The sequence below is a fragment of the Ixodes scapularis genome, unplaced genomic scaffold, assembly GCF_016920785.2.
Source record: "Ixodes scapularis isolate PalLabHiFi unplaced genomic scaffold, ASM1692078v2 PGA_scaffold0__279_contigs__length_252992795, whole genome shotgun sequence".
Classification (NCBI taxonomy): Eukaryota; Metazoa; Arthropoda; class Arachnida; order Ixodida; family Ixodidae; genus Ixodes; species Ixodes scapularis.
This window is the reverse complement of record NW_024609835.1, coordinates 164,239,461-164,256,562: the sequence shown is the minus strand read 5'-3', so window position 1 is coordinate 164,256,562 and position 17,102 is coordinate 164,239,461. Positions and strand designations below refer to the sequence as shown.

The 17,102-nt window shown below is 44.4% G+C and overlaps 1 protein-coding gene across 2 annotated transcripts; it reads left to right on the top strand.

The window, feature by feature from the left end:
• Positions 1 to 18: 18 nt before the first annotated feature.
• LOC8051449 (protein AAR2 homolog) lies at positions 19 to 10,206 on the top strand. 2 transcript variants are annotated; one of them, XM_040219388.3, is made up of 5 exons: positions 45 to 181; positions 941 to 1,125; positions 3,448 to 3,749; positions 6,312 to 6,684; positions 9,364 to 10,206. In XM_040219388.3, exons 2-5 carry the CDS (start codon positions 965 to 967, stop codon positions 9,872 to 9,874), a joined length of 1,347 nt encoding a protein of 448 aa, XP_040075322.1. In that variant the 5' UTR covers positions 45 to 181; positions 941 to 964; the 3' UTR covers positions 9,875 to 10,206. The 2 variants fall into 2 exon arrangements, with proteins under 2 accessions (XP_029823430.2, XP_040075322.1); XM_029967570.3 differs by lacking the exon at positions 941 to 1,125 and having other exon boundaries at positions 19 to 181.
• The last annotated feature ends 6,896 nt before the right edge of the window (positions 10,207 to 17,102 follow it).

The window sequence follows — 17,102 nt, the reverse complement described above, 5'->3', positions numbered from 1 at the left end:
GGCTGAGAAGGCCTTGCTAGATCAGTACTTACGTTCCCATCATGGCGGCTCGCAGTAGCGCTAGCATCTCGCCGTGCTCCCGTAACTAGTCGGCCTATTCTTTCTTTTTTTTTCCTACCGAATTTACAGTGATAGTTCAGAGCTCAGAACACTGTGGGATGGCGCACAAAATGTCGGCGGAGTACGTATGTTTTTTTTTGTGATTTCACTCGCTGCTTGTGGCTTCTGTCGAGCCGCGCACGGATCAGTAGCGGGAAACTTTGAGGCACCTTAGCTCAAATGTGTTCGATCACCGTGCGGGTTTGGAAAACGCAACTGTCGAACATCGAATTCCCAAGAACCATCGATCAGTGCTCAAGGGCCCCACACTTCAAGCATCCTTGCTGCGCTAACCGTTATATCGTGCGTTTTGTCAAAAGCAGGTTTTGGTGAAAACGAAAAACTTTGCTCGTAAATCCCGCACCATGCGAGGATGTGCAAGTGGCAACCTTGGAGGGGGGTGGCATCTTCCCTGAAAAAGCTACTTACTGCCGTTTGGTAAAAGATACAGAACCCACAATATAGGCCTCCTGGGCGGCTATGCTCAACAAACGTTTGTTCCTCCTTAAAAAAAAATAAAATAAAATAAAAAAAAAAGGAAACGTTGATATTGTGTCCGATTGGTTAGAGGCTCAAATGACGAAAAAGGGAACTTCTGTCATTTGAGCCTCTAACCAATTAGACGTGATGTCGTAAATTCCGTTTCTTTTTAGGAGAAACGAAACATTTGTTGAACATAGCCCCTTTGCTTTGCCCAGAAGACGCTGCGTAAAAGCAGACTTTTAGTGCCCCCTACGATTCGTTTATAGGTATTGGATAGTACAAACTTGCGCATTTGAATTTGTCCCGCGTGAAAACGTTAGCCGGCGGTGTGAATTCCCCCTTTACAATTGTTTTACAGAGCGGAATCGAGCCAATTTCTAACATGGAAGGCTTCTTTCGTTCCTCAACGCCTCGCAAAGAGGAAGAAACTCGGCGATGCATGCTACTGCAAGCTGCATCTACGCCGTACAAGAAACTGCATATTTGGTGTAGGCGTGCTGTAACTCGCAAAAACAGTGAGCTTCCTATGATGTCGAGCTTGAGGTGAGCATTACAAGATACGTTAAAGCACCTTGTAACCAAAAACTCCCAAACTGCAGTCCCTCCAAACAGCCAACGCGATCATTTGATGACCAACCTCAAAAATGCGCGAAAGCAGACTCAAGCGATCGAGCTGTGACCGGCCGTCTGTCGGCCGAGCAGATCGTTCCTACTGCACGCCGCTTCTCGAGCTCTTGCAGCTTTTCTTGCACATTTTGCAAGAAAAGCTGCATTGCACTATAAGCTTGGCGTAACACAAGACAAGGCTTAGCTCCCTTTTTGTAAACAATAAGGCCAAAAAACTTGCCAGGGTCAACGGCTCTTCCGAATCATACGTCCGACACTTTTTGGAATTAAATTTACAGGTTGAGAGCTAGTCATCCAACGGAGAAGTTCTGTAAAGTACCTCCAGTCAGGAATCTGAAGCCGCCGAAATGTTGCGGAAGCCAATGTGCCAAAATTAAACCAAATGGAAGAATGGTGACAACTTTTCGCCTTCTACGTTTTCAGTTGATGCTTGTAAACCTTAACAGCTTGCAAGCACTGTCCGTGCTCCCGCTAGATAATTCAGAAAAACCTGCGCATTGACCCTTGCTTTACACTATGTTTTGGCGAACAAAACCGGACCCCTGGGAAACATCACTCGGGGAAAAAAACTCGACCGTCAAAGGGTTAATATGGATACCCAGCTGCATAGACAACATTTTCGATACCGAACTGGGTACATAAATGTATTTTTGTCTCATTGTTATGAACAACTCACATTACGTGGGTGCTTTTTTGGGGGGAACGGTTGTGTCCATATTAACGAGACATCACTGTATATGCACATAAATTTATGTATCAAAATGATGAAGAGTTTAGCCTTCTCTTTATCAGTAGAGCAGCAAAGTGGGTGGCAAACGCATCAACATTGTAAATGCCAAAATACAGTATATTTGGACTATAGTCTGCACCCGGTGTATAGTGTGCATTGCCTAATCCGAATGTAAAAATTATACACAGCACACTTTGACAAATGCCTGCTGTATTAGCTTGCAATAGAAGCTTGTATCACAGATAAATCAACATTAATATGCTCTGTTAATATCCTTTATGTCTCATCACAGTAAACAATCTTGATTGGAAAAAATAAAACAAAAATCCTTGTATAGCATGCACTTGTAGGTAATCTGGGTAAAATATCAACTTTTAAACACGTATAGTCCACAGACTGTGGTCCGGAAAAGATGGTACCTTTTTTTAGGATGATCTGTAGCCCCACCTCCATCCCGCACGGACATTACGGAATGCATTACTCTGAAAGTATCCAGTGATTCCAGTGCAAGGCATGTCTAGAGGCTGGTCCGCACGCTTGTGTTTGAGTGTGGCTGGCTGCCTTTCAACCACTTGTGACTGCTTATGATGAAAGAATGCACCGATGGCATCTGTCAGGTAGACCTGGAACACTATAGTCCACAGACGATATGTATTTAAGATGAAATTTTACGCAATGCGAACTACCTACGGGTGCCGACTATACGAGGGTTTATATTTTCTAGTTTGTGCATCATGACGAGACTAGATGGATTTTGTGAATGACAGTGTATGTTAATGATGATTTATGCGTGATAGAAGGTTCTTTGTGGGCTGATAAAGCAGGCATTTTTCGAGATGTGCGGCGTACGAGAATAATTTTTGTGCGGACTATGCACCAGGTGAGACTTTTTTTCAAACCGAAATTCGCCTCTGCAAAAACTAAACTGAAAGTTTTGCAGTATTTGTGAAATTGAATGTACACGCTATTTACCAGAAATGGTCGCTTATAACATTGTGAGAATTATTTTAAGCCTATAGTGAAGGAGTGATGCCTAAGAAATCTGATTTTTAGTTTTATTTTTTATTTTTAAATAAAAGTAAAAAAGTAACTCCTTGAGGGTGTGTAAAATAAATAAATAGACATGCAGACCAGAGCTGTTCCAGGGCAACCAGTACATTCCCTCGTCGTTAGGCAACCTGTATTACAGAGAGTTTCCAACTGCTCGATCATGGTCACATGGTTTATGGGCCGTGTTTGCAATACGAGCTGCGAGAAGGAGGCGAAAGCGTCAATTTGCTGCAACTGTCTTCGCCTTTTCGCCTGATGTCCTTGCCACGCGACGACACAGTGCATGCACACTTGTGACCAATTTCTGCGAGAGGCGTTCGCCGTAAAATTGCAAACGCTCCCCTTGGTTTTAGTTGCTCCCTCTCTTAAATCTAGGCATTCTCTTTGTAAGCAGTCGCAAGCGGTGGTCGCATCCAAACGTGAGTATCGGCCTTTAACCCGGCTCCCCTGCTTCCCAGCATGCTGGAGGAGTCTGAGGGCGGCGTGCCCGAGGTGGACGCCGAGGTACTGGCCAGCCTGCAGGCCCGGGGTGCCACCTTCGTGTTCCTGGACGTGCCGGCCGGCACCGAGTTCGGCATGAACATGTCCACACACACAGTGGGTGACAATTTCCGTGGCGTCAAGCTCATCCCCGCGGGCGTCCACTTCATCCACTACAGCGCCGTCGGCCGCAGCGGCAACTCCGCTCCCCGGACGGGCTTCTTCCACCACTTCGCGCAAGGCGAGCTGCTCGTCAAGAGGTGGGACAAGGCGGCCGAGGGTGAGAGCCGGCGTCGTGGCGGATTCGGTGCTACGGAGGAGAGAGGTCTCGCCAAGTAGTCGCCGATTTGTCTCAAAATTAGTTGAACGTGTCAATAGACGTGGCTAGGGGTGCCTGAAACGCATGTCCGCCGGTGCGCTTAGTGTCCCGTCTCGCCCATACACCGAAAGTGGTACTGAAGTGGCAAAAAACGACGTCGCAGAGGCTGGAGCGTCCTGCTGCCGGACGCAGCGATCCTGGCGGTTGGTTGAGAAATTCCGGCAAAAAGCACGGGCAAACATGGGTGCCGATGTCGTCACAGCATCCCAACTCCTGGCTACCCAAGCTTCCGTGGACTGTCAAGCCAGAGAGCGACCTGCGGCAGAACAGGCGTCTGCCACATCCATTACCCCCACTGTGACACCGCCGGAGATTGGGGCCGGAGACAGCATGACACTTGTACGACGTCATCAGGCGGAAACCATATTTTTTTTAGATGCGGAGAACAGACCAGTCGGACATGCGTTGCAGGCATCATAGACGTGGCCGAACTGAAAATCCGAATAATAGGTCAAAATAATATTTTTAGGGTGCAGCTATTAGGCGGTCGTTCCTTGTGTTTCGCGGTGTCGCCGTCGGAGTAACCGTGCGTGTTGTTGCATTATGGGACGTCGCAGACCTATACACCAATTCAGTTCCCCATTAAATTTAGTGAAGAAACTGGATTAGTGTGTAGGTCTGTGACATCCCCTATTGCAACACTTCGAATCCAGTTTCTCAGCTAAATTTAGCGGTAAAACTGGCATCACATGACCTCAACACCGATTCAGTTTCCCTACTAAATTTAGCGGGGAATTGAATTGGTGTTGAGGTCACGTGATGTCAATTTTCCCGCTAAATCTAGCGGAGAAACTGGGAGAAGGAGGAGGGAAGGGTCCTCCATACCATCTCCTCCTCCGCCTTAACCTCTCCTCCTTCGTACCCTCCCCTCCTTGTCCATACCCTCCCCTCCCCCTCCTGCATACCTTCCCGTCACAGTATATCACAAAATCAAAATACCTCGAGGGTTGCGCTCTAATTTCGCATTGCAGGGATTTGTAAATGTTTCAATTTCTTTTTTGCAAAGTTACCTATATAATTTTTAATATTTAAACCTCTGCTTTTCTTCAACTAAAAAGGCTCTACTGTCGACAGTGAAAAAGCGTCGACAGATGACGTAATTTGAGTGGTATGACTCGCTCCCACAAGAAGTTTGATGGTGTGAAGTGTGTGCTGAGGAAGCTTTCTCCAGCGGAACAAAAAGGAAAGAAATGCACGGCACAGGGTGTTTTTTTAGACTGCCCGCTCGACCTGCAAGTTTTAGAACTTGTGAGTTTGGGTAGCCCAAGAAATCGCCGGAGCTGCCTTTTAAAAGACTTCGTTCACTAACTATGGCGAACACAAAAAACTTCACGCTTACGTTTCTTTAGAGCCATGCTTACACGGTTCGGTGGGTCACGTGGACGCTGCGAGTCTTTTTTTCTTGTTGAGTGCTGGGATGGGAGTGTCCAGCCATGTGACCTTTCTCTGTGCCTGCCCCTGTGCCTGATCAGATTCCAAGGTCATGAGGCAGGCTCACTTACAAAGTTTAGGTGACTCAGATCGGTTTGTTTTGTGTGGTTCAGTCTGGAATGAAACACTGTATATATAGGAGTTCAAAACCAGGAGTCACAACATGGCTGGCAAAAAAAATCATCTAACCCATGCCAGCTCACCAGCTAACCTCGCATGCCTTCTTTCCGCCAATATGGTTGAAAAGCATTGCAGAGAAAAAGAAAGTAGAAGGATGGTGTTGAAGGGGGGGAGAAATCTGCTTGACCAATCAGGAGCTCTCCGGCATTATGTTACGGTGGTTTGGTGGTTGGAAGAGAAGTGGGTAAAAGGGGAAACTGAGAAATGGGGAAAAAACATAATCGTATGGAAGATAAAAATGGAAATGGTGAAAAACAGTGCATGAGAAAGCAGGTACAGGGCAGAGGAACATGGATCACATTAAAGCATTGTTCCTCTGCCTCCTCCATTTTCCTTCATGTTGAATGTTTACCGATGTGTTTAGGTTACTTCCAAGTTACAAGAAACAAAGTACCTTGACAACAATAAGATGACATGGCTCTCTAGTCATTTGCACAGCACCCTTTGCACCTTGATGCTCATCCTCTTTCAATCTCCCTGCAGATAATGTTCATGCTGTGACCCCGATAATGGTGGCCATGGTTGTCAGTGACAATCATGCTTAAAGGCCGCCCTGCAGGTTTTACTCCCAGATTTCCTCTTTCCCAGTGGCCACGGGTAACTAATCAAAATCGAAGGATTCTGTTTTCTTGTCAAACATTGCTTTCGTGCCTATTTTAGATTACTTTACAAAGTTTGTAGAAGAGGAGAAGGTTTCTCCCTGCTCTCCCATTGATGAATGCAAAAAGTGGAAGTGAAAGATTTTGACTATCTTGTAGGTCTGCAATGAACAGGAGCACATGAGCATGCAGAAGATGTTACTAACATTTGTTTGTAATCTCGGCTGAGTCTGCGTCCATCCGTCTTATGCAGACATATCCTCGGTGCCCATTTCTGCGGAAGAAAAGGAGCGCATCCGTGCCAACCTGACTGGCGACCTAGACAGGTACCTGGGGGTGTTCTCGTATAGCGAGTGGTCTCGCTGGATCTCGCTCAGCAAGCACATCACGAGGGAGGTGGTGGCACGGCTGCAGCCCGAGAGCAAACTCATCTGCTCGGCCACGCCGTTCGAGTCGCAACCCTTCTGCTCGCACCGAGGACGCCGGAATTCGGAAGGACATGCTGATAGTGCTGCCATAGACACGGAAGACAAGGAGGCGGACATTGCCGCCAAGGCAGACAAGCTGGTCGAGCTGAAGGAACTGCCAGAATTCATGATACGCTACACACCGTTCCCCAAGAGGCGGTACGTACCGTATTTCTGCACCCAATGCAAAAGCAAATATTGGTTGAAAAAAAATCTTTTTTTCTTGGATAGTTTGCACTCGGTGCACAGTGCAGGCCATTTGATTTGGAGTGTAATTAGTGACTTCTGCTTTACCGTCGCTTTCCTAGTTATTATGCTTTATCTACGATGCGACCATTGTATACTTTTCTATTGCTTTATTCTAAATTGCAAGGTCCCGTAACTAGGTCTTCAAACTAAGGACCTTGCTCCTGCATTTCAAGTATAAAACAGCTAGCAAAGCAAATTAAACCTGTCTTGACAGTGCGAGGTTGGTCTAAACAGGGCTAACACATGTCTAGACCAACCTTGCCTAAGGACAGGACAGCGCGAGGTTGTGCGGTGACACTGGTTCACACTGTAGGTGAGAAGTCTTTTTACATGCATCATACAGTGGTTATTACACAAATGCACGCCGGTATGACGCTTATCCAGACCAAAACATGCAAGACCACGGTTGTTACTCAGGATCTGGGTTTTGCAGTGCAAGCTTTTGCTTCACGTGCTCCGAGCCGTGGTGGGTACTGCTACTTTACGAATGATAAACTTCCTCTCCTTGTTTGTCCTGCTGCCCATGTCTCGGCAGGTTCCAAAACGGTATACTGTAAAAATTTATCTTTTGACAACTTAAAATTATAGTGAAAAATTTCTGACTGAAATCTATCGGCCCATTGTGACGAATACATAGGATGTTACTCTAAATCACAAAGCTTTATGCCCAAAAAATAATATCAATGCCCTCACTTTGAAAATTTTGTGAAATATTGAACCTGCATAAATAAAGTCATTTACAGTATTTTTGTATCTTCATTTTAACAACAACAAAAAAAAAAAAGTAAAAAAATTGTTATTGAATTAAGCCGACCAAGGCACTTAGCTAATCAGTGAAAGAAAGTGGATGACGCGTGGAAACTGTTGACAGTGAGAGCGTCCTGTGTGTTGTCTTGTATGTGCTTTTACTCCTCAATATTTCTGGCTTAAACTTCAGTCCACTTGTTGGACATTGAATGCAACCTTCATCACACGATACAATTATAAAGTACTGTTGGCTACAGTCTTGACAACACACTCATGGCAATATCTGCATACATCATTGTCGTTTCTCTAGTTGGCTACTTTCTGTTTAAATGACACATGGTTTTTGTTCAGGCATTTCGTGCAATCAGAGTTGCATTTTGGTATCCAAACGAAGATCTTTACTAAGATACACATGCATTAGGCATACAGCTCGCTACATAGAGATATCAATTCTTACACTTTATTAAACCGTGTTTGAAGTTGTTTGGTATATGCTAGATTATACTGAAACCTCAGCATGAATAGCTTCAAATAAAGGATGCTCATACATGTGGTTGCCAATCTAACTCATTTTTTGGGCTGCGGTAATTTGTGCTGCATAGTTTTAATTTTTTTCTCGATGCTGAATCGTCAACGTTTTAGTAGACTTTGTACAAGCGGTGACCTTGGTGCACAAGCTCCAATCCTGCCACGCAGACTGAAAATGCTTGAAGCACCGTCGATACTCTGGGCTTGTGCCAAGAAAGTTATGTCAAGAATAGTAAAGAGAGTTAACATCGAGGCAGCCTACACCAAATGGTTCGAGTGAAACCTCCCTCCATGTCACGTTTTTGCAGCACCTTTCTGAATATGGGGAAAAGTGGAAAATGCTGATAAAACTACTATAACGTTTTACTTACAGCTGCATATTTGCAAGAAGTACAGCTCTCTAATGTTTTAATAATATTACGAGAGCATTTAGGGGGGGGGGGGGGGGGGCGGTGCCGTATCATGGAGCGGGGGTGGCGATACGAGTGAAAATTAGTGCATCTGCACAAAGCATGTTCATGTGTGAGAGTCATCTGCTAGGCTCTTCTGCTGACTACACAGCCCCTGGTTCTCGGCAGCAATCACTTCATCAAATGACATTTCATCGACGAGTCGTCTTGCCGACATGAGACGTTTCATGGACGGTTCATTTTATCGAAAAGCTTCCCAGATTTGTTTTATTGACGTTTCGTCATACACAACCCGCTGTTTTCGCACCAAACGTTTTGAGTCTCGCCTGGTTTATGGGGGAAGGGACAGGGGAGGGGGGAGGGTGGGCCAAAGCTTACGTAAACGTGCCTCAGCGAATCATGAGCTAGCCTTCAGTGGTCTCCAGATTTGATACGCTTTTAGTAAAAGAAATACATTGGTGATGAAGCGTCGCAGGAGCATCTGTCCACAAAACGAGTTTCGATGAAAGATGTGTCCATAAAAAGTTGTCGATGAGACATGTTTCCAGGAATTGTTTCCACAAAACAATATGGACACTCTGCTCCTTATTTGTTGGTAGAGCTATCCACTGCAGTGGCTGTCTGCAGTCAGCAGAACAGCCTAGCAGACAACGCTCGCAGATGAACGTGCTTCAGGAGTGTGTGCTTATTCTCGCTCATATTGCTGCACTGCTCCGTGCTGCTGGTTGACACTCCCACGACATTATTAAAAAACTGGAGATCCATACACTCAATGGGCAGAAAGGTTATCGCTCTTGCGGCGGCTTCCTACATAGCTCAAAGGGGGTAGCGGCGTTCTCCCTTAGTCTGTAAACGCTGAACCCGTTGGCCCCACATTGTCATGCACGCTCGCGCATCCGCGCAGGCACCCCAGCAACGCCACGCCTGCCGAGATCACCAGGCATGGCATGGACTCGAGCTACGTCCTCGAAAGCCTGCTGTCCGCGTGGCCGCATGAGCGCGACCTCCTCGGCGAGCTGCAGTTTGTCTTCGTTTGCTTCCTGGTGGGCCATGTCTACCCAAGCTTTGAGCAGTGGCAGAGGCTGGTCAGTGCCTTCTGCACGAGCGCGGAGGCCGTCAACCGCCACCCGGACCTCTACTCGGAGCTGCTCTCAGTGCTCCACTTCCAGCTGCGGGAGGTGCCCACGGACTTCTTCGTCGACATTGTGGCGCGCAAGAATTTCGTGACAGATGCCCTGAGCGCTCTGTTCCGGAATGTTGCGGACTCGGACGAGCCGGATGTAGGTCCGGCGTCTCTGAAGAAGAAGGCCTTCCGCTTCAAGACGAGCCTCGTTGAGCTGATGGGCTGGAGCTTTGACGAAGAGGAGCCTGACGAAGAGCGTCCAGTCGTGGTGGAACTGGACGACGTAGACTGAGCTGGGTTGTGTCGCTACCAAACTGCCGGAGGTGTGGACGACGTTGGCGTAGGGTTGCTCAGACGTTTTGTACTCGTGTTTGGTGCAGGGACTGGTTTGGGTGTCTTGCCGATTGTTGGAAAAGTGGGCCGTCAGACAACAACATAGTCCAGCTAAGTCTTTTCTCTTCGGATCGCTCTCCTTGCGACAGCTGAGCAAGTTTTGTTACGTAACACTCGACAAACCATTCTGCAACGACATGTAAGGGACCGTTCTTCGGCTTCCTCTGGGAAAATGCTACCACGAGAAAATGAACAGTTTGCATGTTCCATAAAAGTTTGGTGAGCACTACACAATGCTTCGACTGTGTGGTGAAATTTTTACTGCTGAAGTGGTTCTGCGCATCCTCTTTATATAAAAGGAGGATCCATCAAAATTGCAGTCCAGATTATCTGGCTTGGGAAAATGCGACTTTCCTAGCTTCAACCTAGTGCGCAGGTGTACCTGCAGCTGCTGCAGCTGCCACTTGTTTCTTTTCCTCTTTCCCAAGTGGGGAAAGTGAATACAGTAAAGCATCCTTTGAGGTGCCATTGATATTCCAGGGTGTAGGTAGTATTTTGTATGGGGCAGGAGGGAGACTGAGGCAAGTTTCAAGCTGTTTTTATGTTCACTGTGGCCAGCGAAGTAGTTTGCAGTGAGCTGCCTCGGTGGCTAAGAGGGAAAGTGTCGGCCCTGGCTTAAGGTGCTCACAATCCGACAAAGGCTTGTAGTGATCCAAGAGCCTCGTCTTAATGAGATTTTGGTAGCCTCCAAAACATCACCAGCTGGTCTATGTTCATCCTAGATGTGTCCCTGGCACCTGCCGAAGGGACTACATTGGTTTGAAACTTAACACCCTTCCAAAGTTGCTCTTCATTACACCAATCTGCAAAAGTGCTACAAGTAGGGTCGGAAAAAGACCTTGTCCGACCAACAAAGCCATGCACATGAAATACTATTCTGTGGCTATCTGGAGTCAAACGACCGTGTGACAAATTCGCTTGGGTATCGTGTATACCTGTTGGCAGCAGAAGTGAGGACTGGCCTCTACACGGGTTCAGTGTTCAATAACTAGGCAACAAAGCATGGTCTTGCAGCAGTTGGTGGTTGGCTCCTTGGCTTATGGCACGCTATCTATGTAATGGCTAGCTTCAGCCATCTTAGGGGAACGTCCATCTACAGAAGGCAAGACACAACTTTTTTGTTATCGTGCAAAGAGCAGCTTAGATTGCTCGATTGTTCTCGCACAGTAGGTTTGTTGGAGTGAAGTACTCTTACACCCTTCATTTTACGCCACATTAATCAGTTGCTCCACCGAGTGTATTTTCAATTTTTTAAGATTCAGCAGGTTGGCATGCATTTTAAAATCTTAGCATTAGCATATGTGGTTTCCAGAATAAAGAAGGAGCACTAACAATTAACCATCTATATAAAAAAAGCGGCACAAGATGAAAGTTGCGTTGTGCAGTCTTGGAAAACCGAGCTTCGAATGAGGCTTCACAGCTCTCACAGTGACTCTTTTGCCTATTTTGTGGACTTGAAAACTGTGACACTCATGCACCCGAATTCTCCTGCTATTACCCAGCTTTGGTAATATTTGAGCCTACTAAAACCATGAAGCGATGCTCAACTATGAGATGAAGCATTCAACAAAGCCTGTAGGCTTATAAAGTGCTTTTTAATGAAACACCCCCCTCCCTTCCCCTCCGAAATTTGTGTCTGTCCATGCATTTTTTGTTAAATTTAGCGGAGGAAACTGATGTCACGTGACCTATACACTAATTCAGTTTCTTCGCTAAGTTTGGCGGGAAAATGAATGTCGCGTGATATATGCACCAAGTCGGTTTCCCGTCTAAATAAGAGGGGAAATTGACGTCACGGACGTCCACACAAATTCAGTTTCCCCGCTAAATTTGGTGGGAAAATTTACCTCACATGATGTATGTGCCAAGTAAGTTTCTCCACTAAACTACTAAAATATAGCTTCTTCACCTCCCGAATTGACTGCTTAATGTCTTTTAAAGAGATTTAAACGATTGCTCCTTAAATGCTGCATCTCATGCATTATAGAACTTCAGAAATAAAATTTGCTGCAAATTTTAATTTATTGATCAAAACTGTTAGCTCCTTCAGGGCTGTTACAGAAGAGAAAAAATATAAATACATATACACACCAGTATGTTTTAGGCTACTGAACAAAAAATAGAGCAACCACGTGGATACAAGTAATACTATAGGACTCTGCACTTTCAGAACGCTCTCAAAGCAGAGGCACAGATAAAACTTCACTTTACCAGCCTTTAAAATCTAAATTTACATCCTCAGCTAGCTCGTCTTATTCAATCAAACTTTTAATAAAAGACAAATATTTAAGAGTGTCATTGTTTGCTCGTCGTGGGATTTTAGAGGCTCTGTACTTGCATTGACTCCATCAAATGGTGGCAGCAATTGGGATGTATCACTATTAAACTGATCCCGAATAAGCTTAAACAAACTTAAAGTTCATAATTTCTCTGCGAGATGACAATAGAGAAATATTTGGTTCTTGAAGCATGCAAGTCACCGGCTCAGTTTGTCCATACATATGAAGAATAAAATGTGCCCTGCTTTACTGCCATGGAGGAGTGGTTTCTGAACCACTCCTCCTCCATGGAGTGGTTCAGAAACCAATCCTAAAAAACCAAACATTACATTCATGCGTGACCAATTTCTCTATTAAAATGAGTATCAAAGATTGATTGCCTCGCAAAACTACTGCAGACACCAGACAAACTTATATTTGGACGACCTCCTTTCACTGATGATGCAGCACAGTGAAGAAAGTTGATCTCATTCTGGAATATCAACGAGTAAATCCTCAAATGATCATGCATGAAACAGGTTTAAGCTTTGGCAGCGTGTGGAACATAATTCATGACAAACTGTGCTTGTCTAAGTTGTCTGCACGCTGGGTACCTCGCCCGCTAACTCCACTCAACAGGCAAACACGATTCGATCAATCAAGGCTGACGCTGACTCTTTTGGAACACAACAAAGGAAATTCATTTTAGTCTTTTGGTAACCATGGCCGAATGTTGGATCTACCTCTATGATCCGGAGACCAAAGAGATGAGCAAAGAGTGGGAGGACTCTTATTCTCCTCTTTCCAAAAAGGACAAGGTGCCAAAGTCTGCAGGGAAGGTCGCATCGGTGTTCTGGGACTGTTGTCCTGACACACCACATTAAAAAATCCAGACAATTTATAGCACATATTACTGCTCACTACTGAATAAACTGCGAGATGCTCCAAGGAAAAAATACCGCGGTATGCTCTCCAAGGGTGTCCGCCTCCTCATTGATAAAGCACCCGCTCGCTCATCTTGAGCTGCTGCTGTGGAAGCAAAGCAACGAAGCTTTGAAATACTGCCACACGCACCCTATTCCCCCAATCTTACACCAAGTGACCTTTTCTTGTTTCTACAGGTTTTTCCGCTCATTTTAATCCAAGCGACTGAAAATTCAATCCAAGTGCCACCCAATTTGATCCAAGCGCCACATAATTTAATCCTTGCGCTACCCAATTTTATCCCGGGGTCAGTCAATTTAATCCACAATATGCATATGAACTTATTGTCTTCTGGAATGACCTCAAGGATGATTGATGCCTGCAGGACGACGTGTAGGATGACCTCAAGGACGACTTCTAGGAAGACCTCAAGGACGACGCCTAGAGGACGAGATTTAGGACAACCTCAGGGACAATGGCTGGGACGACGTGTAAGACGACCTCAAGTATGCGTTTAGGACGACCTCAAGAACGATGTCTAGGACGACCTCAAAGACGACGTCTAGGACGACCTCAAGGACAATGTTTAGGACGACGTCTAGGACGACCTCAGGGGCAACTTCTAAAACAACCTCGAGGACGACGTCCTTTAGGTGTTGTCCTCAAGGTTGTTTTAGAAGTTGTCCTAGACGTCGTTCTTGAGGTCGTCCTAGACATCGTCCTTGAGCTCGTCCTGTACGTCGTCCTCGAGGTAGCCCTAGGCATTGTCCTCGAGGTCGTCCTAGATGTCTTCCCTGAAGTGGTCCTAGCCGTCGTCCTTGAGGTCGTCCTTAAAATTGTCCTAGACGTCGGCCTAGGCATCGTCCTTGAGGCTGTTGTTGAGGTCGTCCTAGACGTCATCCTTGAGATTGTCATAGGCGTCGTCCTCGAGGTCATCCTAGACACCATCCTTGAGGTCGTCCTAAACTTCGTCCTTGAGGTTGTTCAAGAAGTTGTCCCTGAGGTCGTCCTAGACGTCATCCTCCAGGCATCGTCCTTTAGGTCGTCCAAGAAGTCGTCCTAGACATTGTCCTCAAGGTCATCCTAGACATCGTCCCTCGAGGTCATCCTAGACATCGTCCCTGAGGTCGTCCTAAACGTGTCCTCTAGGCGGTGTTCGAGGTCGTCATAGAAGTCGTCATTGAGGTCGTCCTCTAGGCATCGTCCTACACGTTAAAATAGCTTAGCTGGTCTTCCATCTTCACGTGAAGTGAAAGGGCTCTACATTTTTTCGATTAATATCCGAATCAAAGATCGTTTACCTCGGAAGTATCGCAGACACCAAAGGGAGCCGTTGGACGAGGAGAAGGGTTCACTGGAAGGACTTCTGGTCCGACGCTGCCCTCTGGTGTCTGGGGTAATTGAAGTGAAGTATAAAGTAACTCAAAAGTAACTATAAGTAATCGAAAAAGTAATCAAATCATCAATATAGTTAATAATTATTAAATTGACTGTATAATGACTCAAAAGTAATCAAAATACTGGGTCAATAGCAGCTCAAACCATTTCAAAGGGTAACCATGATGCAAATTTAGCTCATAAGAATGCAATTGGTTCGATATTAGCTCAAAGTAATAAGAAACATCAAACTGTCAATTAAGCCAAATTAATGTTCATTGGGTCAATAGTAACACGAAATAATCAAGAGTAATTGCAATGAAAATTGCGCTCATGATAGATAAATTGGTAATGCAATAACTCCAAGTACTTAAAATTGTCACCAATATGTTAATTGGGCGGATTTAAAGGGATACTACAACGAAATTTCGGCGCTCATTTTTCGGTCTATGTGTTCAAAAAAGCAGCATCACATCGAACATACTAATACCTTGTTAAAAAAGTCAGGAAAAGGAATTTTAAAATGAATTAAACGATTAGCAAAGAGCACCTGGTGGATGTCGCTAACGCCTCGCTTGTAATGCCCGTCTAGGAACCTTGACAGCTAGTGACGGTGAGTGTCTCGCCTCCGGCTACGACGAGAAAAGAGCTGAAGGAGGAACTCCCCTCTCCCCGAGGCGATCTCTTTTGTGTGTCCCAGAAGTCACTGTTGTCCCCCTACAATATTACAGAAGATTAACCCGCCACTCAAAATTCGTACAAAAGCAGCCGCTTCGGTGGCTGGAACGACTAGGCCATCCTCTCGACGTCTGCCTCGCCGTAGCTTTGCTCGTCTTGAGACGACGTACGTCACGATTGCGTTGGATGTCACGTGGTCTTCGCTAGGCCTTCTCGGAGCGCTTGCCAGAGTGGGCCGTTTATAACGAAAAATACAGCCACCAGGCTCAAAATACAAACGTGCGATTGTCATTTACGGATATTGTGGATCATATTCAACCTATTTTTGAACACGAAGGGAATATTTCAAATTTCTTTGAAGTATCCCTTTAAAGCCCATTGGGTTAATAGTAAATAAAAAAAATAATCATCATGCCAATTATGACCACAATAAATCAATTGGTTGAAAATTAGCAGAAAATAATCAAGTTTATTACAATGTCGATTAAGCCGAATTAGGATTAATTGGGACAAGAAAAGTAATAAAAAAATGTGAATCGAGCTCTTAAAATACCATTTGGTTGAATGTGACCTCAAAGTAATCAGAAGAGTTATCAAATTGTGAAATAGGACAAATCCATTGGGTCAAGGTAATTCAAAGTAATGAGAACATTAGGCTCATAATAAATAAGTTTGTATGCCTATAAGCTCAAAGTAATCAAAAGTCATCCCAATGTCATTTCGGTCGAATTCAAGTCCACTGGGTTAAAAGTAACTCGAAGTAACAAAAGAGTAATAATAATGTCAAATGACTTCATTATTGATCAATTGGAGGTATAATAACGCAAAGTAATCAAAAGAGTAGCCAAAATGTCAGTTGTGCCAAATTAAAGTCCATTCGGTTCATAGTAAGTCAAACTAATCAAACAAGTAATTGTGATGTCAATTGAGCTAATAATAAATGCTTTTGTTAAATATTATCCCAAAAAATCAAAACAGTCATCGCAATATCAATGAGGCCGAATTAAAGTCATTTGGATTGAAAGTAACCCTAAGTAGTCAAGACTGATAATAATGTATGATTGAGCTCACAACCAATAAATTGGCACTATAATTATACAAAATAAACAAGAGTTGCCAAATGTCACTTAGGCCAAATTAAAGTCAATTGAATTGAAAGTAACTCAAAGTTATCAAAAGAGTAATCATAATGTCAATAATCATCACATAAAAATTCAATTCGTTGAAGATTAGCTAAAAGTAATGAAGAGTCATCACAATGTCATTTAATTCGAATTTAGGACCAATGGGTCAAAAGTAAACCAAAATAATTAAAAGAGGAATGTCAACTGAGTTCATTATAGATCAATTGGAGCAAAAATAACCCAAAGTAATCAAAAGAGCAATCATAAATTGCAATTGTACTTGTATCATCTGAACTGTAGCAATGTTAAGTCGAGTAATAAGAAAGGTTAAACAAAACGTCCATTCAGCTAAAATAATTTCGAGCGCGCCACAATAACTCAATATTGCACAAAGAGTAATCAACATATCAACTAAGCCTCGTCAATAGTGGTACTAGTAACTGCAACTAATCACAATATATAGGGATCAAATGATCAGCTGTCCCCCCAAAAATCTAATTGTATAAAAAATTATTCTAAGTTACCAAAAGTGTAAGCAAACACGACCATTGAAGACAATAAGTGCATACCGGTATATATATTTAGGGTTGTTCGTTTTCGGGTTTTATATTTTTTTAAATTCGAGGGGTAAAAATCGGGTGCTATTTTTCAAGCTGATAATCGGGGAGAAATCGGGTTTTTTTGTGGCGACATCCAGAAATTCGTTTTTTTTCGGGTTAAATTTACAAATGTACTCAGTAAAAGATTTGGATATTCTTTTATTTTT